Genomic DNA, 17,786 nt, shown 5'->3' with positions numbered 1-17,786 from the left:
TGAGCACGCAAATGAGCCTGGTCATGTTACAATGTATCAGACCTTACACCTTAATGAATGTACTACTTCCCCTTTTACAGAAAAATGGAATAAAATAGGATAGCAATTTGTGTTTCTTTTATCACTACAGCAGTCACAAAACCAATGATTCCCTTTTCAAGAAGATGGTTCATACCTGCAAATCTGAAAAACAGTTCTTCAAGTAAATTACAACACAATATTGAATGTAAACTATCCAGGTGTTAGTTGCCTATGTATGGCACAATTTTTTACAAAATGTGCAAATTCAGATGCTCAGATAAATCATCTTGAATTTAAGTCTGAGTGCTGGAAATTCAGTAATACTTTTGAGCATCACAAATGATAACAAGCTATCTTGGCTAACACACCTCAGAGATATGAAAACAATATTCTCTGAGGCACTGAATATATTGGAAGGCCATGGACACAGGCCATGAAGAACAGAATGTAAAAAGGTTCAAATGGCTCTGAGCACTATGGGACTTAACTTCTAAGATCATCAGCCTCTAGAACTTAAAACCACTTAAACCTAACTAATCTAAGGACATCACACACATCCATGCCCGAGGCACGATTCGAACCTGCAACCGTAGTGGTCATGTGGTTCCAGACTGTAGCACCTAGAACCGCTCGGCCACTCTGGCTGGCAACAGAATGTACCTGCTATAGTTTTATAAAGTCTTATGGGGGGGGGGGGGGGAATTGGGGAGTGGAATGACACCACAAAGGAACTATCTGAATAGGATGGAAATCAGTGGAGTGACGAACACATACAGACAAAAAAATTTCAGAAAAATTTATGATTTATTTAAAAAAAAAAAAATCACAAATCGTGTATGTCAATAACATGTTGGTCCACCTCTGCCCTTTATGCAAGCAGTCATTCGCTTTTGCTTTAATTGATAGTGTTGTATGTTCTCCTGAGGGATATCATGCCAAGTTCTGTCCAACTGATGTGTTGGATCATCAAAATCCTGAGATTGCTGGGGAGCTCTGCCCAAAATGCTCCAAATGTTCTCAATTGGGGAGAGATTGGATGACACTGTTGGCCAAGGAAGGGTTCGACAAGCAAGAGGACAAGCAGTAGAAACTGCCACTATATAAGGGAGGTTTGGTATCGCATCACTGTCTGGTGTGTCTCCAGATTCATCTTTGGCCCGGAATCCTATTGACTGGAATAAAATTGTCTTCAGTGATGAGTCTTGCACTGAATTAAGTGTGATGACCAGCTTTATGCAGGACAAACCTCAGATCTTAATGAGCTATCACTCAACAGGCTAAAGATTGTAATATAAGTGGCATTCAAATGAAAATGAGACAAATGGAAAAAGAATGCAAACTGTTCATTAGGTCAAAGTAATTGCCGTAACTGTTAATACGTTTAGTCCGCTGAGAAATAAGATGGGCAATGGCTTCATGGGAAAATATTTGCAATTGCCTAGGGAACCCCAATTGTAGTGAGGGCTGCTCCTCTTCATTTGAAAGTTGTTTTGACTATGCTCTGGAAGTCCCATTGGAAAGCCCTTACACATCCTAGACACAGTTCCAATCCCTCCCTATGCAATTTCCATATTTTTGAAGTTCAGAAGAAAGACATCAAAAGCTGTCAAATCGGATGAAGAGGTGCATGAATGGGTATAGTCATGGCTCCATACACAACTGTGAACATTTTTTAATGAGGGCACAGATCATCTTGTCTCACAATGGGATGAATACATTGACAGTTATGACAATTATTTTTGAAATAATAAATGGCTTACTTACTTTTTTCCACTTGTCTTATTTTTTAATACTCTGTAGCACCTTAAACTAACATCAAAATTGTATGGCAATATACATGACTGTTCCAAGTGAGATGACAATCTTTGCTGTTCTGCAGCTTTTCTTGATTGTGTCCTCAACATCCACCATACACGCACTCATGAGGTTACAGCAGTAGATATTTACTCACATTTAAAATTAGGTGGTGCTCAGACAACCTGAGTGCACTTCTAGCTATCCAGAGCAAGTATTCAGCAGACACTGCATCTCTAAAGATGATGTCTGTGCAACATTAAACTAATCTTCCCCGTTTCCACCAGAGAAGTAGACAAGGTATACTCCCAAGAATCATCAGGTGCAGTTTCTCTGGTGTTCCAGCAAAGAGAATGTGGGGACCACAACAACAGGGAAGATGGAAATTGCAACAGAGAGAAGTGAGGTGGAGCCCAGCTGGTAAGCCCAACCGAGGACAGGCAGTGGGTGGGCGCAATTCCGAAGCTGTGAAAAGAATAAAATACGAGGGATGAAGAGGTGAAGAGTTGACATTGATGGTATGGCAAAGAAGGAGCTGGGACCACCAAACCAAAGGGGGAGGGGGGAGAGAGAGAGAGAGAGAGAGAGAGAGAGATCCCAATGTCAACCAGAAGACTACTGACATGGCTAGTGCAAAAGGCACTAGCAATGAAACAAGTACCATAATGTTAGACTAGGCCCATGAGGAGCACTGTGTAAATAACATCTGAGTCATAAACTTGACAACTATATAGTCAACATTGGACAGAACTAAGGCCGATAGAGGCACAGAAGAATCAAATGATCTGGTCCCCAAGAGGTGTGGGCAAGGAAGTGTCACGCATTGAGCTTATGGAAACAGACAATCTTCAGAAGGTAGAAATGGGGCAACCAAGTAAGCTTGCTGTCAAAAAGAAGACCCAAGAAGTGGAACTGGGGGACCACAATCAAGCACTGGGTATCGAGGTAGAGCTTCAGATCAGGATAGATCAGAGCATGGTGACAGAAATGCACCACCTGAAATTGAAGGGGGGGGGGGGGGGGGGGGGGCAGGCGGGGGAGGGGAGAGAACTGTTAACCATGTGAGAGCATCCACGCAGAAGTGCACCAAATAGCACCTTGGAGCTGTTGCTTCCAGAGGCCACCGAGTGGGAATAAGCATAGATACAGAACTCAACTACATACAGAACAGGGTGACTAATGGTCCAATGGCCATTAGTAATGGTGAGAAATAGAACACTTCACACAGAACCCAGTGAAATGGCATTCTCCTGGGTCTGCAGAGGGCTGAGAATGTCGCCATACTGAACTCAAAATGATCAGCGGGCCAGACACCGTCAGGTGGCTTGCGGAGTATGGGTGTAGATGTAGAACTGGCAAATAAAAATGGGGAGGGGAGGCGGTGGGCAAATGACACCACTCATGGAGTGTAAGAAAGATGTGATGGCATCAAGCCCCGGCAAGATGTCGGCACTGAGAAAAAGTCTGCCGAACTGCAGTTTCCAATTGAAGCAGATGATTGCTGGGAAACTGTCCCTCCCAAAAGCCACACTGGCAGGGAGACAAAAGGTCCCGAGATTCGAGGACCCAACTGAGATGACAACCCAACATCCATTCAAATAACTTGCAGGAGACATTCGTCAGATTGGTTGGTTGATAACTATCGAAGAATGTCAGATCCTTACTTGGCTTGAGGACAGGAACCACAGCACTGGCCATTCACTGAAAGGGTGAAACATCTTTGAGCGAAATACAGTCTTACACCTGGGGGAAATATTGATGTTGTGGAGGATTGATGTGTTTTGGTAAACTTGGAGGGTCCAGAGCATAGGCCACACCTGTGATGAAGAGGCAGAAGAACCTACAGAGGAGACATAGCATACCCAACACACTCACTAGCTTTGTCTTATTACATAATGCGCTTTGGCGTGAATATGTTTAGTGAGACCAGCAGAGGACTGGTGTCGCTGAAGGCAACACAAGGCCTGACAGTGATCACAGATGGCAACGGCAATGGCACGCTCCACCGAGGGACAAGCTGGTGGTGAAAGGGACCTGTCAAATGGGGGATGGCAACGCCGGCAGCATGAATAAATGTATTTGAAATGTCGCGGACAACATCATTAATACAACCTGACATAATCTGAGAGGTATATATAGGACAATCAGTTCAATGGAAAGCACAGCGAGGTAATCTGACCATCAGGAGATGGGAAGGGAACAAGAGACTCGACGGGAAGTAATCACCATCACAGAGTTCATCATGCAGTGACCACTGAATGAAGAGAGAAGGGGAGGGTAAGTGAGAGAAGGATCTATGGCAGAGAAAGTACCATATGCAGCACTGAAATGGGTAGGGGAACCATCATTAAGTAGGCACATGTCATGGCCTGCAAGAAACTGGTCTATGAGGAGACCCTTACTAACCAAAGAAGCACTGCCCTGTAAGGAGTGATATGCATGAAAATCACTATAGAGTAGAAAGGGAAGGTGTACTTGCTGAAGGAGGAAAGGTAGGGTAGCAGATGTAGGTTGCCTGTCAAGGGGAGATAGAGATTGCAAACTGTAATCACAGAGTCCAAGTGGACCTGGATGGCAGCCACTTCCAATACAGTACAAAGGGGGATCCATGTACTAATGACATCCATGTGGACCAACTTGCAGTCACCACTGCAAGACCTCAAAGGGCTGACACGGTTCCGACAGAAAGCATGATACCTACAAAGGCTTGGTGGGTGAGCATCAGCAATATGTGATTCCTGAAGAATGGCACAAGCTGTGGAGTAAAAGGAAATAAGAGACTGCAACTCTGGAATGTGACAGTAGTATCCATTACAGTTCCATTGAATAAGCACCAAATGGGAGTTGAATGGACCAAAACCAGTCATGCTGCCAGGCCACCATCCAGCACCAACAAGGATGGGGTGACATCCATAAACAAGAGGTCTGACTCAGATGTGTGTGTGTGTGTGTGTGTGTGTGTGTGTGTGTGTGTGTGTGTGTGTGGTGATTGGAGGGGAGGGGGGGTTAAAAGAGAGGCCTCATCCTGTGACTTCTTCTTCTCTTTCATAGTTCAAAAAAGGTAGGGCCCAGAGATGAACTCTGGGTCCCGCAGCCAATTATTTGTAGCAGCATATCTCTGGTCTGGGAGTTACAGGGGGAAGGTGCAGGGAGGGGGGGGGGAGGTTTTGGAGGGGGCTGGCACTGAAGAAGTATTGAGCAATAGCAAAACCCAATCGCAGCTTACTCAGTAAGTTAAATTCAACAAACTTTTCTTCAATAGTTCCCAAGAAAAATAGTGGCTTGGTCGTGATGAAAGTGTCCCGGTCAGTTCTGGTGCAAACTACATAGCAGGGAAAAGGTTTCACCACAAGAGAGCAAGTCTGGCTCTGCTCCCAGGGTGTAGCCAGGCAAGGAAAGGCCACAGGGTTATAAGAAGTCAGCATTAAAAGATCCACTGCCAACTACAAAGACGACCACAGAGGAATGGCCAGCTTGAAGTTTAATGTATTTCATACACAAGGTGTCTGCCCTGATACCACCTTCTACAATCAGAGGTTCTCCCTGTGAATGCCATCCACTCACAGCAAGGGACATCTGAAATGGCAGCTGTTGCTGGGAGTGTTCCAGAATTACAAGCAACCACTCTTAGTCATAGATGGGAAGGTATCAGTAGTGTGATCTCTGTGTTCAGGGGGCTCAACCAAAAGGGTTGATAACAACCTCACCACATGGACTAGTTAAAGAACAATGGTGTGGAGGAAGAGATGGAAGAAGTGCTACTAAGGCCACACACCAAAGATACTAGGTGTCCTTCCCCAGTTGGCTCACACTACAGAGAGAAAATTTAGAAGGGTAAGTCACACCCCAAAAGGGGAGCAAAAAAGGCAAAAAGGAAAGGTGAAAATGAAAAAGCAAGATGAACAAAAACTAGAAGGAATACCAGAAACCAGGAGGATAGCCGGACCAATATAAGGCAATGACACACAGAGAGAGGAAGGGGGTGGCAAAGTGGAAGGAGCAAGGACAAGGGAATGCAGCCCTGGAGGGAAGAAAGAGCCGCAACAGCTCAGGGTCTGTTTGTACCACACACAAACTCATTAAAGAAATGTAATCCCAATTGGGCATTCCAGTCCAGTGGGCCTGCATGAGATATACTGTGTCATCCACTAAAATGACAGGAACTGCACTTCCAAGGCAAAGAGGTCATGCGTCAGTCGCGATTAATGGTTGTAAGGAAACAGTAACAAGCTGAGAAGGGCCTGACCAATGTTTCAACAACTTTGTGCTTCTTTCCAGTCATTTAGGCAATGATCTATAAACTGATTCCAGCCACAGCAATAGAACAACAAGAATGTGACAGAACACCACATTTTAGTAGAAAGTAGTTTTTTTGTTTTGTTTTTGCTGACGATAGACTAGCTCTTGGTACAGTTGGACACTTTTCTAGACACTGCATCCCTAGTCATCTTGCAGAATGTTATTTCGCAAATATATTTTGCTGTCCATAAATCTGGAGCTGTGTTCCTGATACTAAAACACTATAAAAAGTGCATATGAGCTTGGGTCTGAAAATCTTTTGCTAGGGAGTTACTTGGCTTTATTACTAATGTTATAGGTCATACATTTAACAATGTACATATACAAAAATTGCTTGAAGTAACATCCTCCTGTTTCAATGAAGGCCCTGAGCCCCCCTTCCGTGCTTTGTCATAATGGGTTGAAAAGTTCTGGAGTGCACTGTATTTGGTCAAACCTAATTTGGACAAGATCCCTCAGAACATCAACATTAGCTACAGGAGTTAAATACAACATCAATTTTAAATATCTCTGGACATAAAAATTGAATGGATCCACATCTGGTGATTAAGCAGGACTTCAATGAATCCCTCCCCCCTTTTCCTCAAACTATTTATTAATTCTGAAACTTGTAGAGAAAAGTGAAGTTAAGCACTACTGTGCATAAACGACAACCATTAGATGTTTCAAGGTACATTATCAACTGACAGAAGTACCTAATTTCTGAGAAATCTTGTGTGTTTCATCCAGTACAAGGTTCTGAGAAGAAATACAGGTCAACAAGATGAACATGAATGATTCCAGCCCCACACTGACGTTGAACAAATGACAATCAGACGAAACAAAAAAAGGCTAAGATTATCTGTAATGAAGAATGCAAGTAAAAATGCACATCTGAAATGCACTGCATCCAGTACAATTAGACTGTGGTGACAATCAATGAGAAATTATTTTAAATTTTTGATGTCAATGCGAACTTCAAATATACTTAATTGCCGAGAATGGTTTAAGTTTTTTCAACAGCTTTACTGCCCTCTTTGGGGCTCTTCTCACACTTTCACAGAATTCTTTAACACCTCTTACATTTTTATCATTACAACAAAAACAATAATTGTGACTGGTAGTAGCAAATGTTTTACAATGAGATGGTCATTATCTTAAACCATGAGACAAAATTGTTGGCTATTACTTACATATATGAGTTGCAATATTAGGTACTGTCACAAGTAAAAGCATACAACACTACCGAAGCTTTCAGAAGTATCAGAAAAAAGTGTAGGACCCAGCAAATGGGTTCCCTCTGAGTGACCTACCCATCGTTTTTAATCTTCCCTGACCTATTCCTTTCTCTCCCCAAGGAAGGAACTGTTAGTTCTGAAAGACAAACAACAGTGTCATTTAGTTTTATGTGCACCTATTGGTATAGTCCTCTATATTTCGCTTCCTGAAGGTAAGTAATGGCCAGCAATTCCATCTTGCACTTTAACATTTTTCTCGATTGGGTTTCTCTTTTCATACAATAAATGATAGTTTTGATACAACAGGTTTTCACTATCATTTTAGAAGAGATAAAACAACTACTTCAGTATTTTCCCTTAATTTTTAGTATTGTTCTTTCTATTCTGATTTCCTGAATTCATTCCAGGACGAAACAATTTTCTCCAATGAAGTTATATGATGATTCGAATAAATGAAGAATATGAAGGCAAATGATGAACAGACAAAGCAATAATTGAAAATATGTTAGAAAATTGTAGGGAAAACACAACAAGAACAGATTAATTTATATGTGAATGGTCACTCACTTTCTCTCCCGAGCATGGAGTTTAAATTCATCCACAACTTTCTTGAACAAAGTCACTGTGTACAAGCCAAAATCTGAGTCCTGGTAAATTAACTGGCTTGATCGAGGTACAATCATATCTGTAATCTTCTCATAGTTCTGATTCCATTCATTGAACATTATTCTGGAAAAATTGGCATAAAATCACTTAAAAAGTATGTTGTTGGGCTTCTAGCTACACCAAAAGAGCTAAACATACTAGCTGCAAACTTGTAATTTCTATACATACTTTGGTACAATAACCAGTAGGGTAGTAAGGTATTCAGAATCCAATATGAAGTGCTCTTTCTTCACTAAATCAGCAAGATTTCGTGTCAGTAGACTTCCACTGCAAATAAAAAAAAATTTGACAATTTCACAACTGCAATTTGCTCAGATGGCAAGTTTGACAACTGCACTTAAATTAAAACCATTTATACTTACGTCTGTTTCTTCTCCAGATTCTGTAGGTTGCCTTTCAAATTATTATAAGCAGTAGATTTTGTTTTCAAATCAGCATCTATCTGACCTACTTGTTTACTGATGATGTCAGCTATGTTCCGCAAGGATTGTTTGATGGGATACTTTGCCATATCCCACTGGAAACGTGTGATGTATCCAGGTAGGTCACCTATTACAAAAACATATCTCTGACTTGATTTTGAAATGAACAACAACTAAAGGACAGCATAAAAACCATCAAAATCTATGTTTCAATTTGTGTTATTTACAAGTGTATAGTTTTTTTACCCACACATGTAATATTTCTTGAGATTATGAACTGTGATCAGATTAACACCAGGCAAGGAGGGGATAGATCGATGGAGGCACTAGGGAGTGAGGACACGAGTGATGAGTGAACAGGTAGTAACACAGGGTGAAGCAAGGAGATCTTGTGGGAGCAGGGTTGGTGATATAAGTAAATAATTATAGGTGGGGGTGGGGGGGGGAGAAATGAAGGACGGAAATGCGAGGAGGAGGAGGAGGAGGAGGAGGAGGAGGAGGAGGAGGAGGAAAAATGAATAAGAGGGAAAGGGAGTAATGGCAGATACAATAAGTGAGGGCGAGAGGCAGTTAACAGTGATTAAGGAAGCAGAAATAGCATGTTAAAGCAACAATACCAGTGAAAAAATTGCAAGAAGCATCAGCAATGCTTGCTAAAAAACTTAATAAAACACTAGAAGCTTTTCAAGGGGGAAAAAAAGTCGCTCTCCATTTTATGGGTTCTAAAAGACACAAGGAGCATCAGGGCACCATTTAGATCCATGACCACTCAGGACACACACACAACTCCCATAGATCAGAAAGAGTAAGTTCCAAGAAAAATAAATATATTTCACAGAATTCAAAATCTCTACAAGTGCAAGATAGTGCAAGATCAGACAACCCCGGGGGCTGGGGGATGGGGGGGGGGGGGGGGGCGGCTTGAGAGGAGGGAGGCAATAAAGGATCCCAAAGTATTCCACGTGCATTGTACTTCAGAAATTAAGAAATTCAGCCTTCAGTTGCAAGGTAAAATTTTATTAGTTTACCTAGGTTTCGATGCCAATAATGGTATCTTCTTCAGAACCTATAAATTGACCCATACGGACATGTGTTACATATTGAAATACATTATCAATCTAATGATTACATAATAAAGAAAATCATGGTTCTTACAAAAATTAAATTACTTTGTGGGCCAAACATTGGCCATGTCACAGAATAAAATTAAAACATAACAAACATGCATAGTCATAAGATTATGTCTGTCAAAACTAAAAACATTAAGACAAATGTAAATGGAGCTAAGACGGTCAGGAATAAGAGTCACACGTAAACAACAAGGAAACTAGGCATCGCAAGCAGATTCGCAGCGCGGCTCGGCCAGTGGCCAAGCGCATGCTCAATTGCTAGAGATAAGCTGTCTCAAAATTACTTAGAGCAAACGTAAATTGTAAACAAATTGCGACAGGAAAGAGTCCTACAAATGGACAAACCTACCTATTGGTACAGTACATTAAACAATTTACCTGAGAACTACCTACAAAGTCAGTGCATAAAAATTTATATTCAAATATTATAATAAGAGGGCGAAGCCCCATTACAGTAACTAATAAATTAGTATGGGAAACACAAGTGTGCGAAGCATAAAATATCTTGAACATAAAACAGGCAAATTAAGAAACATCTTAGCAACTAGGTGTCATTACCAGTATAATGCAACACACACAGAGACACAATGTAATCACACTACAATAAAGGGACAAACCAGATAGGCAACTGCATCGGCCATTCGAAGCAGACTGTGGGTCAACTCCACTTAAGTACAGGTTGAATTCCTTCGAAATAATTTCTATTTTTTAGTTGCACCTGATGAGTAAGTAAATTTTCTCTATCAATAACAAAAAGATGTTTAAAAATTTACAATTCTTCAAGGGTGTCTAATTTACATCCTTTGAATTGATTATGCAAAAGTTCTGCATCTTTTAGAGGCTTGGGAGCATGCGCCATATGGACTAGATATTTTATGCTTTGCACACTTGTGTTTCCCACACTAATTTATTAGTTACTGCAGTGGGGCTTCACCCTCTTAGAATATTTGAGAGTAAATTTTCATTCCCTGATTTTGTAGCTAGTTCTAAGGTAAACTGTTTAATGTATTGTACCAATAGGTAGGTTTGTACATTTGTAGGACCGCTTCCTGTCGCAATTTGTTTGCAATTTACATTTGCTCGAAGTAATTTTGAGACAGTTTCTCTCTAGCAATTACACATGTGCTTGGCTGCCGGCCAAGCCTTGACATGGAACTGCTTGTGACGCCTAGTTTCCTTGTTGCTTACATGTGACTCTTATTCCTGGCCGGCATAGCTCCGTCTACTTTCGTCTTAATTTTTATAGTTTTGACAGACATAATCTTATGACTATGCTTGTTTGTTATGTTTTAATTTTATTCTGTGACATGGCCAATGTTTGGCCCTCAAAATAATTTAATTTTTGTAAGTACCATGATTTTCTTTATTATGAGATCATTAGACTGATGATGTATTTCAATGTGTAACATATGTCCAAATGGGTCAATTTATAGGTTCTGAAGAAGATACCATTATTGGCATCAAAACCTAGCTAAACTTATAAAATTTTGCCTTGCAACTGAAGGCTGAATTTATTAATTTCTGAACAATTCTCAGTTCCTGAAGTGCTGCACTATGTTAAAGATTTGTGAACATTTTAAGTTTGCTAAATCAGAGATGCAATCCAAAACAGAAGGATTACTGCAGTGTGCAGCTACAGGTACCATCTCCAGGGTATTAATGTAGGCATATCAATGGGTACACACAACCTTCCTGCAGGCCCCTATACATTTTGCTTTCATTAGTCTGTAACTGTTACATCCGCTTACAAACATTCAGGATAAGAGAGCATTATCAGTCTGAAAGGTACAGTAATCACAAGAGTATTCCATTAAATGTATTTTCAATGTGACTGCACCAACACCTACTGACTCTTAATTCTTCTTTTCTCCAGGTGACCACCTCTGATGCTTAAAACATCCAGTGGTTGTGTTTCACCACCTACATTACCTCTGTTTTCCATGACAAATGATTAACAGAGTCATTTGTGTTACATAGACTCCCGGACTACACAAAGAGGAAATGGTTCAAGTGCAATGCCCTGACTTAGCAAGTAACCAGACTGCATATTGGCTTACTCTTCTGCAGCTACAAAGCTGAGTGCACTTACGACCCAATCGTCATGGTTCATAGCGCAATTCCCATTGATTATGGTAAGATATGACCACTCCAATCAAGATAAAAATGGTAACCAACACTGGCATGTTAAAAACAAATTCAGTAATAGAATACCATGTGTGTTTGGCTGAGTGCAAAAGTGAGCAGTTTTTAATTGGTTTCATTGAGAAGAGTGTTACAAATGGGCACCAAGTGTGGCACGAAATATCTTTAATTTTAAATTAAAAATTCAGATCATGGTTTTGGCACTGGCTTAGATCACACGAATTTATTCACACTTGCTGAGCCCCAACCTAATCAAAACCTTGTGTTGTGCTACATATTGCAAATTCACAAACACTCAATTTTGCACTGAATATGAATTGGATGTTATTCCACTCCACTGAAAAAAGTCCTGTAACAGATATGACACCCTTCCTTTTTTTACACTTAACAAATATATTCAGTTACTGGCGGTTATTTCAAAGTAAGACCGACTTAACTGCACATGTGAGTCTTTACTTCTCATCCCGTCTAGTAAGTCTCCCCTGATGTGGGGTTCTGGGCAATAACTCTCCCCATTTCCTAAACCTCACCAGTCCTTTACCTTCAACCCTTCTGCCAGAATAAGGAACCAATGGCTCTGAATGGCTTCTCCAGCTGTCGCTAGTGAATAGATTTTTTTATCTATCCAGTTATAACATATGTTCCTTCTGTTGCACAAAATATTTTCAGTATATCATTTCCCATGAGTGTCAGCAGGGTCTGTTCAATCTATTTCACACAGTAATTTCCTGACTGAAAAATTAATCTTTCTGGATACCGTCCCTCATCTCTGATGACTCCAAACAAAACCTATGTCCTCACTAAAGCCAGCAAACATATGCAATGCCTTCACAGCGAAAAGTGAACACACTTCAGTAACAAAAATCTTTCCCAAAATTTGAATGTCTTGCTAAGGCCATTGCAAACAAACACCCTCCCGAACATCTAGGTGAAAAACTGATACTGCTGCTTCGAGAAATTGAATCAGGTCGTCTGCCAGGTCCATGAAACGGAGCATACCTTGCAGCTGCAATACAACACCCCTAATCTTACGGAACATGGGAGTGATCAGGGGACCATCTACATTTCTCTTACTTTTTGGGTGATACAATGTGCCATTCATCAAGTCCAGTGCTCTAATATAAGATAGTATGTGCTGGATTGTAAGCATCACGGCTCACCCATAAAGTTTGCAACATCAACACTGCCAAGATGACACGTCAATCAATTTCTCTGCTGCCATTACACGGTAGATTGTCTGATGCTATCTGACTAAAATAGTTTTCAGCTGGTGCACACAAATGCACACTCTTGATTCTGGCACTGTCTAAATTACAATTTAATAACTATAACAACAAAAATGAGCAATTTTTGACAATATAAAGTAATTGGACAAATTTAAAAAATCTACTAACCAAGCAGAAGCTCAAGAACATAGGCATTAAAGGGGGAAAAAAAAGATTTTAGGTATGCACGCTTTCGGAGTCGGTGGGTCCTTCTAGCAGAAGGGTTCAGGGTTTCTCATCCCAGCTGCTAAGTTCCCCCTGATACAGGTTTCTGTGTCACTTTCCTGAACTCTAACACTTTTCCTAAACCTTTCTAGTCCTTTTGCTTCACCCCTCTTCCTTACCCTTCAACCCTTCTGCCAAAAGAAGGTACCACTGGCTTTGAAAACTTGCAGTACCAAAATTTGTAAATTTTTCAAAACAGTGGCACACTTTAGGTCATCAGTAATGTTATGAAAGTGAATTATGTAGCTGGGCCTTAAAAAAAAAAACACTCACTATTATTTGCCAGAAGGTTTTCATGGAGTTTGTCTCTTTGGTCTTCCAGTACTTCACCAAGATAGGCTGCTACTTTCCTGGTCACTTGTTCAACGTAACTGTCTAGTTTTCCTAAATCATCAGATAAACCAACCAGCTGATCCAATGTCCCAACCTGCAAATTGAAACAACACAAGTTGCCAATAACCAAGTAAAAAACATGCTAAAAAATGAGATGCAGTAGCAAGTCTTCAACATATTTAGAATTGTGTGTCATCATCATGATGGGCAATCTTTGTTATAGAATCATAATAACTACACATTTCTTTAAACGCTTTTCTTGAGTAATGTGACATGAACAAAGAAAGACTCCCAGAGTCAGACATTTTCAATTTGGGTTTGTAGACAGTACCTAGCACAGTCCAAATTGATTACTGGGTCACTGTATGGCATTTTCACACTGCTTCAGTATACGCTTGAATATTTTCCATTTGGTATGAAAATAAACAATTTGTAATTTTATTACGAGAAGTATCCATGTTTGTGGAAAAACTGTGGTAGCACAGCGTGGTTGAAATACATGTGTAGCAAGTTGCTGTGAACGTCAGGTGGTCAGGGTCACAATGATACATCAACACCACCACAGAACGTCAGAATTAAAATGCTCAATGAAACCTAAAACAAATACATCAGGATCCTGATGTAACAAACATCACGGAAAGTATCATATTAGTAACTTGGTTGAACACTAACATTCTAAACTCTAGCCATTGCAAATCAATAGTTACAACTTCAGTTTTTACATAGAATATAAACTCCTCTATCAAGAATGATACTGAAATAGCTTAGACTAGGTGTTAATTAATGGGAAATTACAGTTAAGAACACCACTGGAAACCAACAAGTGATGATACAGGTTGTATGGAAACCAGTGTGAGTTGATGGAATGTTAGCTCCAATGAGGGTTTAATGTTAAGTCAGTCATGTTTCTGACAGTTAATAGGAAGTTGACTATTTCGAAAATGTTCCCTTCATTCTGCTGTTGTAAATGAGTGTGTTTTGCAAAACTTACTGTCAGATTAAAATCATTTTCCACACTGGGACTCACCCCTGGACCTTATCTTTTGCGGCAAATGTTCTTAATGACTGAGCAATCCAGCCATAACTGTTATTGAAGCTGCCAAGATATCTGAGATTCATTATCATCTCCCAAGAGTCACACAGACATAAATATGTCAAAACAAGCACTATTGCACGATCCAGTTCAAAATCAGTGTATTCTAATAGGTAAAACTACTCTCATGAAAGAAAATCTTCTAAATCAATTCGGAAAGTCAACTGATAAAAAGGAAAGGGAACAAATTCGCCACTTTCTTAAGTTGATGACAAATCTGTTTCAACAGGTAGATTTACATATGAATAACACACATCACCTTCAGGTCTGGAATATGGAATTTGTAGTTTACAGATACATTGTTCTGTTTACTGGTCAGATTATTCAAAGTTTCCCATGTCTGCTGGCAAGTTTTGTCTCCAGGAGCAGATATTAGCCAGTATTCCGTCATGTCTCGCTATGTCCTAAATACCTGAAACAGAGAAAACTAGTCAGTATTTGTAACTAATGCTATCACTCCACTGCTAATATGATCTCGCGGTACATCCATTCATTCTAAATATCTGTGTGTCCCAGTTTTGGTAGCTCACTTTTGGGCAGTGGTTACTCCCACTTCTACAAACGAGCTATCAAAGTGACAAAATCTTTGCTACATGAAATCCAATACAGTCAATTATTCTCATACACATTAAAAATTGAAGTTTTTTTATTTTACCGATCAATGACAGCCAAACAAGATTTAGCAGCCGAAATTTAGCACGCCCCCGCTTCAGCTTTGCAACGATATCCACTATTTAATTCACGTGACTCGCGCCTGACATCTATCGTGAGCACCGTTTACTGATTCGAACAAAACAGAATCTGGAAAATCAGCTGTTCCAGCTGCAACATGCGTCATGAAAACCGCTATGTTTGAATGCAGCGTTGTTTATGATAGCATATCTTCACATCGTTTGGGAAACTACTGATATGCCGTCTATTTCATGGCAATCCATAACTTTAGCAATACAGAAAACTCATGCAGGACTTAAGCATTTATTATTATTTGGTCGCGTATTGAAAAAACATTGCAGCTGCAACAGTAAAGCAGATGCGAAAATATGATAGATTGATAAGTGTTCCATTGAACAATTTGGGGTGAGAACTTCGGATTTGGGCAGCCAGCTTCATGAGGTATGTGATTAAACACGCTCGCTAACAATGCGAATAATTCGTAATACTCTTTTTCTTTTGCTATTATCGAAGAGATGTTGAACTCTTAGCCTTCCATCTAAGGCAATAACCTAACATTTCGTACCGTCACTAAAGCGGCCGTCACTACCATAGGCAACTCATGGTCATTTCTCAGTCCTACAGCATTGGCAGTTATTGATAATTTCAACTGTTAGTAAAAAATTCGAAAAATTAATATCTCTTGTTTCTAGTCTAGAATGTGGGGAGTCCTCCTCTAAAGGAAATTCTTGAGTTCTGCTTCGAAGCAAAAATAAAAAATTACAAGAAATCATTTAAGTATTTTTTAAATTCAGCCTTTGGAAAAAAGGGAACCACTCGCGTATTTGGACTGAAAATAATATATGAATATTCTTAAGGCTTATAGAGGCATCTGATATTCATTTTAGCGTGAAAACGTAACAGTATTCGAAGATAAAAAATAAAACGCTGTAAGAGGAGTAAAACTGTTCCTTCTGTGTAACAAAACATGTCGTCGGTGATGAGTTTGCATTCTGTTGGACCTTGTAGAAACTTCCAGCGAGAAAATAGTCAACAGAGCTATGAAATTAATTTAGGTAACATCTGAGACATTACTGTATTGTGTCACGTATGAACACATTTTATTTACGAGTGACTCGGGGTGCGACAGCGAGCGAGTAGTTGAGTGCTACCACTAGGATTTTACATAGGGTACTAGGAAATTTTTGCCATACATCTTTACTTATTTAATTTTTTCGAAGTAATTTCCACCACGTTGAATATAGCTCTCCATCCTCCGAAACCAATCCCTAAGGCAATTTTCCCAACTTTCTGTAGGGAGTAAGGCACACTCGTTGTCCCAAGCCTTCAGGAGGTCCTCATCACTTGAAAACTGCACTCCTTTCAGCTTCATTTTCACATGTGGGAACAATGCAGTTACGAAGTGCAAGGTTTGGACTGTAAGGAGGGTGCTCAAGAAGTTTCGGCCTGTACCCCACAAATATTTGGGGCATATTTTGGAGCAGTGAAGTGGAATGTTTTCAAGATAGAGCAACCTAGTGCCCATTCTCGACTTTGGTCGCAGGTTCTTCAAAGACTGGATGACCTTGGGTAGGCACTGGTCACTGTACCACTTAACTGTAGCTATCTTCTGTGAGTCCAAAAGTACACACACCACTCCCTAAACCAGTTCTCCCAAGGTTCTGTAGTGAAGTGGCAACTTCTGCCATCAAATGTATCCAGATGACCAAATGTAGCGGGAAGAGGTAGAAGGCACCATATAAAAACTCAGCGAGAACTTTTCAAGTGATTTATTGTTTCCAACTACCGTGCTCTTGTTCCTCTTGATTTGCATCACAGGGCCCTGCAATGCTGAGGAAGCACCCCAGCGGCCCGTGCAACTCAATGGTGTGTCGTGCCGGCCTTGGACAGCTGCAGAATTGTGACCACGTCAGGATGCGCCGACACTTGGCAGTCTGTTTCCCTGCCGACTCAGCGCTCCTTGGTGTGAGCCACAGGCAGCCAGCTGCTACTTATTCTTGCCAGCATGGCTGAGATCACAGAGACGACAACCGCCTGTGATCCGGCAGACCTCGCCTCGGGATGCCTTCAGTGTGTGTTGGAAGCCAGAACGACTGCCCACAGTAGTGAGCCAAAGAATGGCCCACCGCTGGCCGGCTGCCTACGTAATCCGCTTCGGTCTCAGTAGGTCGAACCAAAGACCCACCCTGGACTGGAACGCTGGTGCCACATCTGCTGCTGTGTGTAGCTGGTGGTGTGCCACGTCCCGCTGTCCAGGAGAGCTGCCACACTTGAATGAATCTCATTAGAAAATCGGCACCTATTTATATTTGGCTGTGTGCCTTTGTTTTAGCAAGCGCGCTGCTTTGAGTCACATACTCATAACACGCTGGGTTGGCCAGTGGATCCTTTCTGCCTGCAGCTTGCGACATGCAAAACAGCTACATACACTCTTTCAGCAATTTGATGGCCCTGTGGCCTCTATTCTACTTCGCAACTGTTGGTATGCGTAACTCACTGCAATCCGG

The 17,786-nt window shown here is 40.8% G+C and overlaps 1 protein-coding gene across 1 annotated transcript in view; it reads right to left on the bottom strand.

Annotated features, from left to right (window-relative positions):
* The window catches only part of LOC126272118 (V-type proton ATPase subunit C), a 67,129-nt gene extending 51,719 nt beyond the window's left edge, over positions 1-15,410 (bottom strand). The window contains exons 1-6 of the mRNA XM_049974716.1: positions 15,263-15,410; positions 14,867-15,019; positions 13,455-13,608; positions 8,360-8,546; positions 8,166-8,264; positions 7,899-8,060 (exon numbers count right to left, since the gene is read on the bottom strand). Of these exons, the coding sequence (XP_049830673.1) occupies positions 7,899-8,060; positions 8,166-8,264; positions 8,360-8,546; positions 13,455-13,608; positions 14,867-14,998 (734 nt within the window). The 5' untranslated portion in view covers positions 14,999-15,019; positions 15,263-15,410. The remainder of the gene's footprint in view (positions 1-7,898; positions 8,061-8,165; positions 8,265-8,359; positions 8,547-13,454; positions 13,609-14,866; positions 15,020-15,262) is intronic.
* Positions 15,411-17,786: the final 2,376 nt, after the last annotated feature.

This window comes from Schistocerca gregaria, chromosome 5, assembly GCF_023897955.1.
Source record: "Schistocerca gregaria isolate iqSchGreg1 chromosome 5, iqSchGreg1.2, whole genome shotgun sequence".
NCBI classification, from domain to species: Eukaryota; Metazoa; Arthropoda; class Insecta; order Orthoptera; family Acrididae; genus Schistocerca; species Schistocerca gregaria.
The sequence above is the reverse complement of the archived record's forward strand: the minus strand, read 5'-3'. Positions and strand labels throughout refer to the sequence as shown.